The following is a 13,482-nucleotide window of genomic DNA, read 5'->3' as shown; positions in this document are numbered from 1 at the left end:
CTCCTGTCACTGCGTCCGTGCTCTGCCTGCTTTCCAGTGTGTAACATGCTTGGAACCGAGCCTCTAACGAGATATTTTTTTTAAAAAGTGAGGAAAAAAAGGTCGTGTTGGTAGCATTTGTTGCCATTTTGCAGAGTATGGAACATATGCTCTAAGCTTCCATGTAGGAATAAGGACATGGAGCGCTCCTGATCGGCAAGAGCCATCCGTGCCTCATCTCGGATCCGTTTCGATGTCTGGAGGTCTGGCCATGTCTGCAAGAGAAAAGGGAATTCAATCCAAGGACAGTGTCAGCCTGCTCCCTTGTTTCTATTTCGTTGAGGTGGGTCATTCGTTATTTGCACAAAAGCCTGCTGCATTGAGTTTACGTTCAAAAGCGCGTGCCACTCGCTGATCAAGTCATTCGGATTATGTAGGTCAAATAAAAACGTCAACATTTTAAACACAATAACGTCGGGATTAAGGGACCTGCTGTTTCTGAGCCTAAAATTTAAATAATGCAGCACTTGGTGTGCTAAAATGTGTGACAGCTGATATTGCAGCAACGTAAACAAACCCAAATCTTTAATGGCTACTACACATAATCATGAGCGACACATCAGAATTTGCAGCGAAACACATTTAAGTCAAATAAAATAGGAACAGACCATCACTACTGTCGAGTGGTTTTAATGAGTCGAGGGCACAGGTGTCAAAGTCAAGGCCAAGGAGGGGGGGTTGGAGGTCGTGGGAGCGCATCATTCTACGTACTTGGAAATTATATGAGCCAATCGGACACATTTACTTTTTCGTCATTCTAAAACAAACAGTATGCGTTTGTTATCATTTTTTAAAGATATGCAGTGGTTGAGCAGTTAAATGTATTTGTTTCATTATTTCTATTCATTTTTACTGACCTAAAAATGTGAGCCAAATGCCAGTGGAATTATTGATATGTAGTAATACACATACACATGTGGTTTTCAGTCATGAGTGCTGTAATGTAGCCCCCGATGAAAACGGGTTCCACACTTCCTAGTTTAGGGTGACATAAGTAAAAAGCCACAATGACTACTTCTGATGACATGATACTTTCATTGCTTCCACTTCGAATTTGGTTGTAAAACAACCAATAGGAAATACGTATTTCAAATGCCCCCATACAGATTTCATGTAGCTTGTGGTGACTGCCTCTCTTTCCCAGCTTGACAATTTATGCATGCTCTAATTCACCAGTGGCCTGTGGCTCTACAATCAAACTGCCGTCATATATTATAGATTTGCTTCTAATGCTGTATGATGGATGTTGCATGACTGGATGTGTCCTACCGCTTTCTGTTATATTTCGCACAAGTTTTTTTTTTTTTTTTTTCCCTTATCTCCCTTTTGCAATTGTACTCATTCTGTGTGCAAATCTGTGCAGAATAAGAACTCTTAGATTTGAGGTTTTAGTAGCCAATTATGCTAATCGCTGAAGTATCCTTGCCCTGTATTGTTTTGCAAGAAGCAGGAGGCTTATTAAAAATTAGGTCAGTGCTGAAAATTCGAGCACTTGCACATAAAATTATACCCACCCCAGCTAATTCTTACGATGCCCGCTAGTTAACAGAGAGCAGCTCAAGCTCCTGACCAAAATTAAGGAAAAATTATACACAGTGGGCACATTTATTGTGGTTCACTTTGCATTCACACTGGAATTTTTACCCATCAACTAAGTCTGTGTGGTAGTCAACATATGCATGACTTGACTCTCTAAAACAGGGGTGGGAAACTTTGCTTTTAAGTTAAAGAACGTTAAGAGTGAACCAGGTTTTTCTCTGAAGCAGTCTGAGCGGGTGAATAGAGGACGGGATGCGTCCGGTTTGGAGGAGATAGAGCTGGAAGTCATCTTTGTAACGCTGAAGCACAATTTCTCCAACACATTTTCTCAGGATTTGACAGAGTGGGAGGATGTGGATGATTAAAAAAGGAGCACAGAGCCTCGAGGAATACCCGTTTGGACTGGGGGAGTCCTGGGATCTCAAAAGTATTGTTAGACAAAATGAGAGCGTCCAGAGAAATAGGACCAATAGAAGCCAGTCTGTCAGGGGGGATAGTATGGGAGATAGAAACTGAATTTCAGTGACGGAATAGTTGGAAGTTGTGACTTCCCCAACCTTTTTTACCGCGTTCATGGGCATCAATACAGTAAATGCTAGGGCTGTGCAAATGAATCGAAATTTCATTGCAATTACGATTATTACACTCCACGATTACAAAATTAGCATAATCGTAAAAAAAAAAATATATATATATATATATATGATGCTTTTATATACATTTGCACCTTTTTTAAATTTTATAATGACAAATGTTATTAATTTTGTTTGGTCCAAAAGGAACTTACATAATTATAGTGTTTCAAAGAAATGTATTTATCTTTTATGTTGAAACATTTTCTTGCTTTGTACCCAAAAATAAATGATCGTTTGAATAATCGTGATTGCAAATTTGACCCAAATAATCGTGATTACGATTTTTTTTCATAATCGAGCAACCCTAGTAAATGCTTAAGTAGGGAGTAAGGGGTGAACCAATATATGAGTGTCTCATTATTTTCTTCCTTCATGTGTAGTGTAGAATAAGTAAGAAAGAAGTTATTTTACAACTTCACCGCCCTGCTGTAATCACACATGAACATAAACTGAATCACAATCATTGATTTTTCTTCATTCCAACTTCCTGTTGTGAAAAGAATGTAAATCGATCAATACTGAACAAAGATCTACGGACATAATAATCGGTACGAACCTTGATTGCGATCGAAGTGCCCTGTCGTTAGCTGTTTGAAAACCAGTTTTGACCAAATAGTTTCTTTCCTGAAAGATGAACGCAAATAATCGCCAGGGTGAGACCTCAGCTGTGAGAGGTACATGTCTATCCATACCGCCATTCCAGCATCCTGCCAAAATGACTTCTAGCCAAAGCCCAATGGAGCCCAATTTCCATTTTTACACATCTATTATTCAAATGCCAGTGTCTTTTCTCTGATCTCTCCTTGCAATCACTGAAGGCCTGACACAAACACATTGGACTGCTAGTTTGCTATTCTCACGCGCGACGTCAATTGCTAGCCGCACAAATGGAGACACCAATATTAGGAGTGAAGCTTAGAGAATACGGAAAATCAATCCTAGCCAGTACACAAACATTGACCGTAGCCAATACGAGCATTTAGAATATCCTGGAGAAGAACAAAACCACTTATTTCGTAATAGACTTCAATTGGACCAATCAAGAAAAACAGCAACCGTCTCTCTGAAACTGCTCCTGCTCACAGAAAACTTCTGAAACTACTCCAGAAGATACAAACAGCTCACTAGCAAGAAAAATAGAACAACAAGTTAGAATTTGCCAAAGCGTAAATTGATTAACCTAAAAAAAATTCACTCAGAGTTTTGTGGACTGCTAAAGAAAATAAGACTCTAAGAAAGTAAGCCATGCAGGGTGTAGAAAACAATTAAGTGTGCATTAACGCACCCACACACCAGCAGATGAAGCACCTTGAGAATTGAGCACTTCAGTCTGATTACCATCAGACACAATGAAGCATCTAAAAAGGCCATCTCTGAAAAGTGCCACACGGTAGCTGTAATTCAGCCCGTACATAAAACTGAAGTGAATTCCGCATGGCGACTTCAATCAATCTCATCTAAATCTCAAATCCATCCCTTATTATCAAATCAAATTACTTTTGTCATTGAAGCATAGCCTTATGGGGGACATTTGTCGCACTTACCACCCCGGGTAACCTTATATTTATTCTCTTGACATTTTTGTCTCGACACTTTTACGGCTTCAATGCGTCTCATGTGTGTCTCCTGTTTGTGTTCTTCCACAGCTGCCGATCCTGGTGTCATCTATGGTCAGCTTATACTTCCTGGAGTGGACAGATTTGTTCAAGCCAGTGAAGTCTGGCTTTAACTGTCACGACCGCAGTCTGAGCCTACCGTACATCGACCCTAATCATGAGGTCATCCCCCTGCTGATGCTGCTTAGCCTGGCCTTTGCAGGGCCTGCGATCACGGTAGGGGACGGGTCAAATCGTTACTTGCAGATATATTGGATGGAATGTATTCAACCGTAGTCAATTTGTTGTTTTAGCAATCCTATTGGATGATTCAGATCCCTGTTAACAGCCACACCTGGGAGCAATTACTCTTCCCGGTGTCCATTACATCAACTATTCGAGTCAATAAGCCTAACCAATGTCCAATGGACGAACTTTCGGCTTTTTGAAAAGGACAGTTGCCTGTTTACTTTCAAACTCGGTTTGAGTGACGTTTAAGCACGCTGAGATCGCGACGTGCGGGGCCCCCGACACTCTCATACCGAACAACAGCGATTTCAATCTGGCTTGCTAAAGAGGGGATCGAAACCAGAAGAAGCTCCTTGCAATGCAATCCGGTATCCAGGACGGTACACTGAGGAAAAGGAGGGGAAAAGCAAGGCTTCTGGAGCGTAAGAGCCATGATCCAGGATGAAACGACTTTGATCATCAGGAAGATGGCCCCCAGTGTTGAACTGCTTAGTGAATCCCTCAGAAAGCAGCAGAATGAAGATGATGGTACAAGTCTGTAGACCGCAATTACCACTGACAGGAGTGGCTGAAAAACGGCACTTTTGTGTCTCTATGTAGGAGCCTGTTGGAAAATAAACACTTCGGATTGTTTATCTATTATTTGACTCTGTCTATTAACAGATCATGATCGGAGAGGCCATCTTGTTTTGTTGTCTATCTCGAAGAAAAAGCTGCGCCGGGGCTGAGGCAAACATCAACGCAGCCGGCTGTAACTTCAACTCTTTCATTCGTCGAGCCATCCGTTTTGTTGGTATGATTGTTTTTCTTCTCAATTCAACATTGGTCATACGTTGTTAGCGTGTTTTTACTTTTTGGGTAATCTTGTCACCAAGAAAATAACAATATTACTCCTCGTAAGGTTGACACTTGCTTTGTATTTTCCTCAGGTGTTCATGCGTTCGGTCTTTGTGCCACTGCCCTCATCACAGACATCCTTCAGCTGATGACAGGCTACCCAGCCCCCTACTTTCTCACAGTGTGTAAACCCAACTACACTACGCTAAACATCAGCTGTGAGCAGAACCCTTACATCATGGAAGATATCTGCTCCGGGGTCGATTCTGCAGCTATTAACCAGGGCAGGTCAGCTTGAAATTTGTAATATTTCAAAAGCATTTAGACACATGATATTTCGTAAATAGTCATTTGAAGGTGTCCAACCATCTGGGTTTTAATACACCCTAGTTTTAGTCAACTCATTCACTGCCAGACATTTTCAGACCCTCTTTTACACTAATGTTTGAAAAAAAATTAAAAAAATAAATAAATTCAGGGTACTGAATGGCTGGACTGTGAAAAGACAAGCCACGTCAATGACAGTGAATGAGTTAACTGTCTGCTTCCTCGTGACTTTTCTTACCGCTTTTCTTTTTTTAAATTCTGCAATGCATCACCCTGTTGAAAGGAAGAACCTTGTTGTCTCTGTACAGCAAATAACAGGCATACCAGCAACAACAATTAGCGCAGCTTTGGGGTCCGAGGACATTCTCTGCCTCGTCTTCTTGTTTCCAAATTACGCTATATCACTTCCTGTAGAACTAAGTGCTGACCGGGATGTTAGGACAAAATGTGATTCTATAACTGAAGGCGCACGACTCTAAATTTGGACTTGCATGTATACCGTAAAAGCCCATCAAAACGATTTGCATTTAATATTTTTTTGCATCCATTGCAGAAAATCATTCCCGTCTCAACACGCTACTCTGGCATCATTTGCAGCTGTCTATGTTTCGGTGAGTATGTGCCCATGCAAATCTTAAAATCTCCCCATTGGCTGCTTTAAATGTTATAAAAATTATACATTTTTGTTTCTACTGGTGGGATTGGGGAAAAAGTTGCATATTTGGATAAATTGTACAGTGTCTTCATTTTTAAGGGAGGAGATGTAAAATTTGTATATTGTCTTAGTGTCACTCTGTGTTTTGTTGTTTGAACATTATCTGCCAATCAATAATGTTTAGTTGTGAAAACATTTGTCATGTATTGGCATGATACTGAGCAGTATTAGTATATAAAATATGTATCATTTGGTATAAACCAAAAAAGGAAAAAGCAGCACGGGTCATAGTTAAAGGTAAGATTACATGTCATTCCACGACTTGATATAATAATATCATTACAACAGGGGGGCAATAACAGCAGACACTTTGATGTGGAATGCACAGCAAATTTATGAACATTATTGATGTGTCAACAGATGTACTTCAACAGCACACTGACAGACTCATCCAAATTGCTCAAGCCCCTGCTGGTCTTCTCCTTCATCATCTGTGCAATTATTTGTGGTCTGACGCGGATTATTCAGTACAAGAACCATGCCATTGATGTCTATCTGGGATTTCTGCTTGGCGGAGCCATTGCTGTCTACCTGGTGAGTCTTCCTCCATTTTAGCCTAGTTGTAAAAACAAATAAATACACATGCAAAAGTGTTAGGTCACCACTAGGTTTGTTGTTATAATGACCCTTTTTCATAACAATCAATACGACAAAACCTTATAAAGGAATAGTGCATGAAGGAAAAACACAGTTACGTTTAAACAACAAATTATTTTTTTAATCTATTTTGGTGATGATCTGGATATATTTTTAACAATTTCAGTCCATCTGGTACTATTAAAACCTCCAACCCCCAGAATCATAAGTGTACAGCACGTCTGTTCTTTATCCTCCATTAACCAGGAAGTAGCCTGCTAGCTAACAAACAGATGGACAAACAAATCAACATACGAAGCTCGAAAACCTCCGCCTATTTGACAGCACGGATAATAACGTGTTATAACTCAATTACAAAAATATGATGGGTAACGTCCTGTATTACTGTTACCGCCTAAACGTTATATATTACTGTAATGTGTTATTTTTGTATCTGGTGGCCAGTCAGTGTATATGTAAGAAGAAAACACATTGGTTTTGTTGCTCACCGTTTTTTTTTTTTGTCATATACAATATATAACGTGATACCCTGACGTGTTAGCATCTTCACCATTCTCCTTGCAAGTGTTTTCATTTAGTTTTTTGTCATGTTAAATAAATGGCTGAAAGTACATCGGCTACTGTTGCTCTCCTATTTTTTTGACTTCACTGAAGTGGCTGTATGTCTGAAGTAGGCTTTACACGGTCTGGATTTCAGAGCCGATCGAAAACGAGATAAAGAGATTGGTAAATGATGATATTACAACCGATCACAGATTTTGCAGTGAATGCTAAATATTCGGACCCGATCCAGCCTATCGGATCTGTGTTAGGTCTTCTCTGAAGCTAACTTAAACATTGGCTTACAAGTCTTAACACAACCAAAATATTTACTTGAAAAGTGGGGCTCTTGAAAGTCAAGGTATCACTGTACATTGTAGGGTGCCTGGTGTGATACAGTGTGGTATTCATATATGGAGTATTTTTGTGTTACCAGGGTCTGTATGCAGTTGGAAATTTCCTCCCTAGTGAAGAGATGAGCAGCAGCCTCCCTTCCCAGCCCCACTGCCCCACCTGCTCCTTACCACACATTAGCCAAGAGGCAGTCCTTCATCACCTGCAAATGAAAGCCAGTATATCGGGGGAGCCCGGCATTCCCACCTCCCAGTCCGAAGGCCTTCTCCATCGCGGTCTCCCACAGCAGAAGGGTGACGATAGCCTGAAGTGCTCAGGCAGAGATGCGGATGGCATGTCATCCCACAGCCCACGGAGCAAAGAGACCATCGTGACATTTAGCCATACCCTCCCTCGCGTCCACACACCGCAGGCCATAGCAGCATACGAGGAAGCAGCCAGACGTCACGCTGCCACCCTTCACCATGCCTCCATGGATTCGAGCCGTTCAAAGCAGCTTTTGTCACAGTGGAAAAGTAAAAACAACCACAAATGCACTCTCCAAGTACCGGATTGTTTCCCACCGTCAGGAGACTTGTCTGTTCAGCCCGCTCAGCATCCTCACCATCACGGCAGCATGGAGGTCCGATCCAGCTCCGAACCGTCGGCTATGGGTCTGGATGCAAGCTTTGAAGCTCACGCATATCTGTCCAAACTGGCCACGGGAGCGAGTACCACTTTGCCGAGTAACTGCAGCGGCATTACCGGAGGAGCGAGAATGTTGATGCAATCCCGACCTGGCTCTTCGCAACTGGTCCACATTCCGGAAGAATCGCATGAAAATTACCACAATACCTCCCCGAAAGCAGGAGGAGGAGGCAGTGACAGTCTTTCTTCAGTAGATGGCACAGTTCAGGCTAACTGGCAAAGGGTTGCTGAGAAGACGGCAATTTGCAGGACTAACGACGAAGGGAAGAAAACCCAGCCACGAATCATGCAAGTGATTGCTATGTCTAAGCAGCAGGGTCTCCTTCAGGCCCATTCCAAAAGCTTAGATGAGAGCAGCACTGTCGGAAGTTCCCAGGGCTTGGCCAACTACAGGGCTCTTACTACTGACAAGGAGCCGGGTAGCACAACAGGACCCAGCTCGCTGGGCAGTACCACAGGCAGTATTTCAGGTAGCACCGGAGCAATTGTCAGAATAGAAGCACACCCCGAAAACAACAAACCGGTTATCCAAGCTCCTTCCACTGATGGAAGCGGATCGTGGCGGTGGCGATCTCTGGATCACGGCAACGGAGCTGTCGTAGGGCACGGGAGTACAGGAAGTGGGAGTTTGAGGCAATCCTTCGATCTCAACGATCTGAACAGAGACTCGGAAAGCTCAGACTCGATACGGGAAGGGTCTATTGACAGGAAGCATGCTTATCACGTCAATACCGCTTCTGTCACCCCGCCCACAGTTACTGTTCACACAAGTCAACCCGAACAGAAGCTCCATAATCAGAGCCTCTCGACAATAAGAGTCACTCCAGGGGATGTTAGCGGCGCCGGATCTGGTGGAGGCAGCGGCGACACAGCATCAGAAATACCCTCAGTCGCCTCCAGTCGGGAATCTACGCTACGGCGTAAAGGTCATAATGTCATCCTGATTCCAGAGAGAGGAAACAGCCCGGATATCACCCGAAATGTTTTCTACAAGGGAGCATCCATACCTAATAAGGAATAATGCACAGAGTGACTGATGGCTTCTGGGCCATATGTGATCATGAAGCAACAGGATTTTCAGGGTGCTTTCACACTTGCGCCCTTTGTTCCTATTTAATCAAACTAGTTCATTTCATCCCTTGGTGCAGTTGCTTTGGTGTAAACACTAACAAAGTTCCGGTGAAATCCGGGTGGTCTCGGTATAGTTCCCAAGAAACTTGGTGCGGTGCTCCCTTGAGCTGCTCCACCTGACAAATGGCAAAAAAAAAAAAATCAGGTTGGAGACCATACGGCATTAACTTTTAGCATGCTATCATTCAAGCAACACATGAAAACATGCTAAGGACGTGCATATAAAGTGCAGTCGGCTATTCACCAGTATCCTGTAGCCTGGTAGATTGTGAGGATGTGAGCAAAGGACAAGTTTGCTCCATGTTGTGTTGCATTCACAGGTCAAGCCAGCACACAGTCTTCCTGTCTACATTCTTGCCCACTTCACTAACTAATAAAACATGAAAGCAATGTCCCGTTGTTTGTTGAGACGCATTGTGGTTCAGTTGAAATTTTTACAGAGTGAAAATGAACAGCGCGACCAAATTTTCAACAGCTGATGCCACCACATGCATTAGACAATGTTACCATTCATTATATATACCATCAGAAAATGATTTACGTAGCATGAGGTTTTTGTAAACGTTAACTAAAGCACAACCTTTTAAGTGTTGACAGAAATAATCACTGTGTACTTTGTAGCTACTAAGGACACTTATTTTATTATCCGTGATTTACCAGTGGTGTCAATGGATTTTTAAAAAAACATTTTTTTAAACGGCTCTGTACGTTTTAAATATGAAAAAGACAGTATGGAAAAATACATGCTTTTCAGACTTTCAATACTGCAAAGAAATGATGTTGATGTTTGTGAGAGCAGTTTACGTTCCTGCACTGTAGTTGCAGTGTGTATTTGAGAAGGGTGCTATACCAGAGGATACTATTACCTTAGAAAATACTATGAAACTAAAAACAACGATGACATAAGGTATAACAAAAATCCGTTTTATATTTTGGCTCTTTTTGTGGATAAACACTCAATAGAAAACTAATTTCGAACCATAAGTGTGCTTAGTATTCCTTCTGTAGCTTTGAAGTCAAATAAGCTGTCACTTGCACTGAAAGTGTTTACTGTACCTTGTACTATATGCTGTATGACCATATCATTATATCGAATGCATTAGTATAGTAGATACATTTTTTTCATGAAAAAAAAAAACGTATATCTTTAACTTTATCACACAATATTTAAATATTTTCTGGTATTAGCCACACAATTCCATCCGAGAGACGTTTGTTTTTTACAGACAGTGTGGGTAATATTAAGGTCAGTAAAAAAAAAAAAATGTTATTATTGCTTCTAAACATGAATCCAATCTTTATGACTGATTTGTTTTCAGTTAGCAGAAAATGTTTCAGGGTGCCTTTTCCCCAAAAATGAAATTATGTACAGTTTTTATTATTTTAAAATATACCGGTAATTGATTTTCTGTAGCCTACGTTTACAGATGCAATACTAAATATCATAAACCATTATGTATGACTATCCAATACTGCTGTAGATCTTGGTATGTACCATCACTCGAAAATCCTTTTGTGTTGTATTACTTTTTGGCTTTACCATTCTATTTTAGAATATCCATTCTAAAATGAGAAATACAATTGAAACAAAATGGTACGATTGCAGCCAGCCTAACAAGTTATTAATGATATCCTTCAGTTGTAGTGTTAAATATGAATATTTTTTTGGTGAATGTGTTGGTGTACCTGTATTGTTGATGCCAGTATTTGATTTTAGGTGTATTCAGGACTGGTTTTATGATTTAGGGCAGTGACCAAAGTACAGGACAAAGTGGCCTCCATTATGTCATATTTTTGTTTATGAAAGTCTTGCTGTGCTGGACAGTACTTAAAGTATTGAAGTAATGGAAGGAAATCAAACTTGTTACATTCCAGTAAATCAGTCACTTGTTCAGTGGAACCATTCCCCAGAGTGTGTGAAAATATATCCAAACCGAAACAGCACATTTTTCATGTTTACTGACTCCAGAAAATATAGCAAGTCTTGACCATATTGTACATTATTTATTCTCTAATCTTTGCATGGTTTATTCAGCGTATCATTCAATTCATGTGTTCTCTACGTGGTCTCTCTTTTTGTCGTGCGATCTGACGAGGACTGTCATTTCTCGTAGCCGGTTTTCTTACTGTTCAACTGGCGCTGTATTATCCTGTTTTTGTCTACTATTTGGTTTAGACTTTGAATTGAAATCTATGTGCGTCTTCACTACGCAAACACATATTTGACTGCTTTCCAAATGGTAAAATACAACATTGCAAACTTTTGTACAATCTAGGTTAAGTTTACCAAAGGGACTTAGTTGGAAATCTTCAGTTTTAAATCAGAAATATGTATAAATGAAATTGTGTTCTTTTACATTTTAATTTTTGTCTAAAACAAAACTATGTGCATCATCGATATGAATGTTTTCCAGCATTTGGTTCTCCATGCAAGGCCACTGAAATTTGTTGAGTCACTAATATACTGCTTGTAGTATAGTATATGTATACCATAACAGAAGGTTACTGTAGTTTGATTATTTTTTATCCAAAATGTATGGTTTCTGTTTCCTGTTAATACGACAATTTATATGGCATTTGAACACAGGATTGTTTTTTTGCAAGAGTACAAATTATTTATCATGAGTGTGTGTTTTTTTGGGGGTGTTCAAGCAACAATTGAGTTCTCTGTGTTTTTTGGGAGAGTAGCCTACATGCTGGTGAGACAACAAACAAAACACATCAATGTGAGATAATATGAGACTGAGTAAAGAATCAGACCAAGGCAGGTTGAGGCTTGTATGATCATGTTTGTTTTTCTTAATAATTGTCTCTCCATGTACCAACATAATGACCAACATTAAAACAGAATAGATCTAAATGTTCATCAAAAATTGGGAAGAGATTTTATTCCCAAATGGAATATTACTATAAGCCACAGTAGCGTTATGCACAAGTTGAACACTGTGCTTGATAAAAGAAATGATTGCAATGTACTGCACATGAAAGTTAACTCATAAAATTCACCGAAATAAATGTTTGAAAAGCTCTAAAATATTAAATGTGAATACATTGTGCTTAAAAGTTAACTCATTCACTGCCAGACATTTTCAGACCCTCTTTTACCCCAAAGTTTGAATAAAAAACTGAAAAAAATATATAAATGAACTCCTGGGATTGAATGGCTGGACTGTGAAAAGACAAATAAATACGTCAATGGCAGTGAGATAAATACAACTGAACTGTACAGTGTTGCATTTGAAAAACTTTTAAGCCGCTCTAATTTATCTCCATCATTCTTTCACCTACTACTAGAGGGAGCCCTCTTTCCATACTTTTGGAATCACTGATCTAAATTGCAGAATCCACCTCACCATACATCCAAACTCACCAAAGGGTGTTTCATTAAAGTGCCCCCTGCCCTAAAAAACACTTTCCATTGGTGCTTAACAGTCAGGGACTGAAAGCTCCTTTATTACCATTTCATAGTTCATTTTTTTATTGACTAGAAGGGAAAGTGCACTTTGGTGTCAGAGTCCTCTCATCCCCTCTATATCCACTGTCTGGATTTTGGTTTGGTCATAGACAAGATTGATGTTGAGGATCACATCACTAGCCTTCAGTATATTGTAGTGCAAGATAATCACCTTAGCCTGACACTTCTCGATGAACAATCATCACGCCGAATAATAAGATGAGAAACGTACGCGTTACACTACCCAATAAAACTATATTCCTTCGGCAGGACACAGAAAATAACGACAACTCATTCAGAGCTAAATAGTGAATGTGAATGAAATGTCTATCGCGAAGAAGAGACGAGAGTAGCTATTTGATGTGCATCAAATGGGGGGAAAACTGTGACTTAATGCTCTCTGCATGAATCGTCTTGTGTTGCCACTGGTTGTGTAATAAATGTTTGTTTTTGAGACTGTGATCAGCTGTATGAATTCTATGCACCATGAAAAAAAAAAAAATCACATATTGAGCTGAGTTTAAAAAGGAGAAAATATCATCCATAGTACTTTTATTATATCATGTTTGCTATCCATGGTTCTAATAATAAATATATGTCTGTTTTTATGACACCAAATATAGTACATTTAGAAAAGTATGTATTTAAGCAATCCAATTTACTCAACTGAGCACGCTGATCAGGGTAGTTGACGAATTGTGCATTGTCTAAATGATTAAAGTTTGCTAATGAAACAGTCAGTGTGCTGTTATGTCCTTATTTGGCTCAAATTCAATTCCGAGT

The 13,482-nt window shown here is 40.1% G+C and overlaps 1 protein-coding gene across 1 annotated transcript; it reads left to right on the top strand.

The window, feature by feature from the left end:
• Positions 1 to 13,439, top strand: plppr4b (phospholipid phosphatase related 4b). The gene is made up of 7 exons (XM_086020787.1): positions 1 to 322; positions 3,860 to 4,045; positions 4,721 to 4,850; positions 4,987 to 5,182; positions 5,775 to 5,832; positions 6,297 to 6,470; positions 7,510 to 13,439. Exons 1-7 carry the CDS (start codon positions 233 to 235, stop codon positions 9,133 to 9,135), a joined length of 2,460 nt encoding a protein of 819 aa, XP_085876913.1. The 5' UTR covers positions 1 to 232; the 3' UTR covers positions 9,136 to 13,439.
• Positions 13,440 to 13,482: the final 43 nt, after the last annotated feature.

This window comes from Filicampus tigris, chromosome 21 (genome assembly GCF_054856515.1).
Source record: "Filicampus tigris isolate MCC_2025a chromosome 21, RoL_Ftig_1.0, whole genome shotgun sequence".
NCBI classification, from domain to species: Eukaryota; Metazoa; Chordata; class Actinopteri; order Syngnathiformes; family Syngnathidae; genus Filicampus; species Filicampus tigris.
The sequence above is the reverse complement of the archived record's forward strand: the minus strand, read 5'-3'. Positions and strand labels throughout refer to the sequence as shown.

Bases quoted from the DNA above. Each gene is read 5' to 3' on its own strand.
- plppr4b (XM_086020787.1), top strand. From the start codon at position 233: ATGTCTGGAGGTCTGGCCATGTCTGCAAGAGAAAAGGGAATTCAATCC. The intron at 5,183-5,774 runs GTCAGCTTGAAA...CATCCATTGCAG, and splicing joins GCAGCTATTAACCAGGGCAG to AAAATCATTCCCGTCTCAAC. The intron at 5,833-6,296 runs GTGAGTATGTGC...ATGTGTCAACAG, and splicing joins TTGCAGCTGTCTATGTTTCG to ATGTACTTCAACAGCACACT.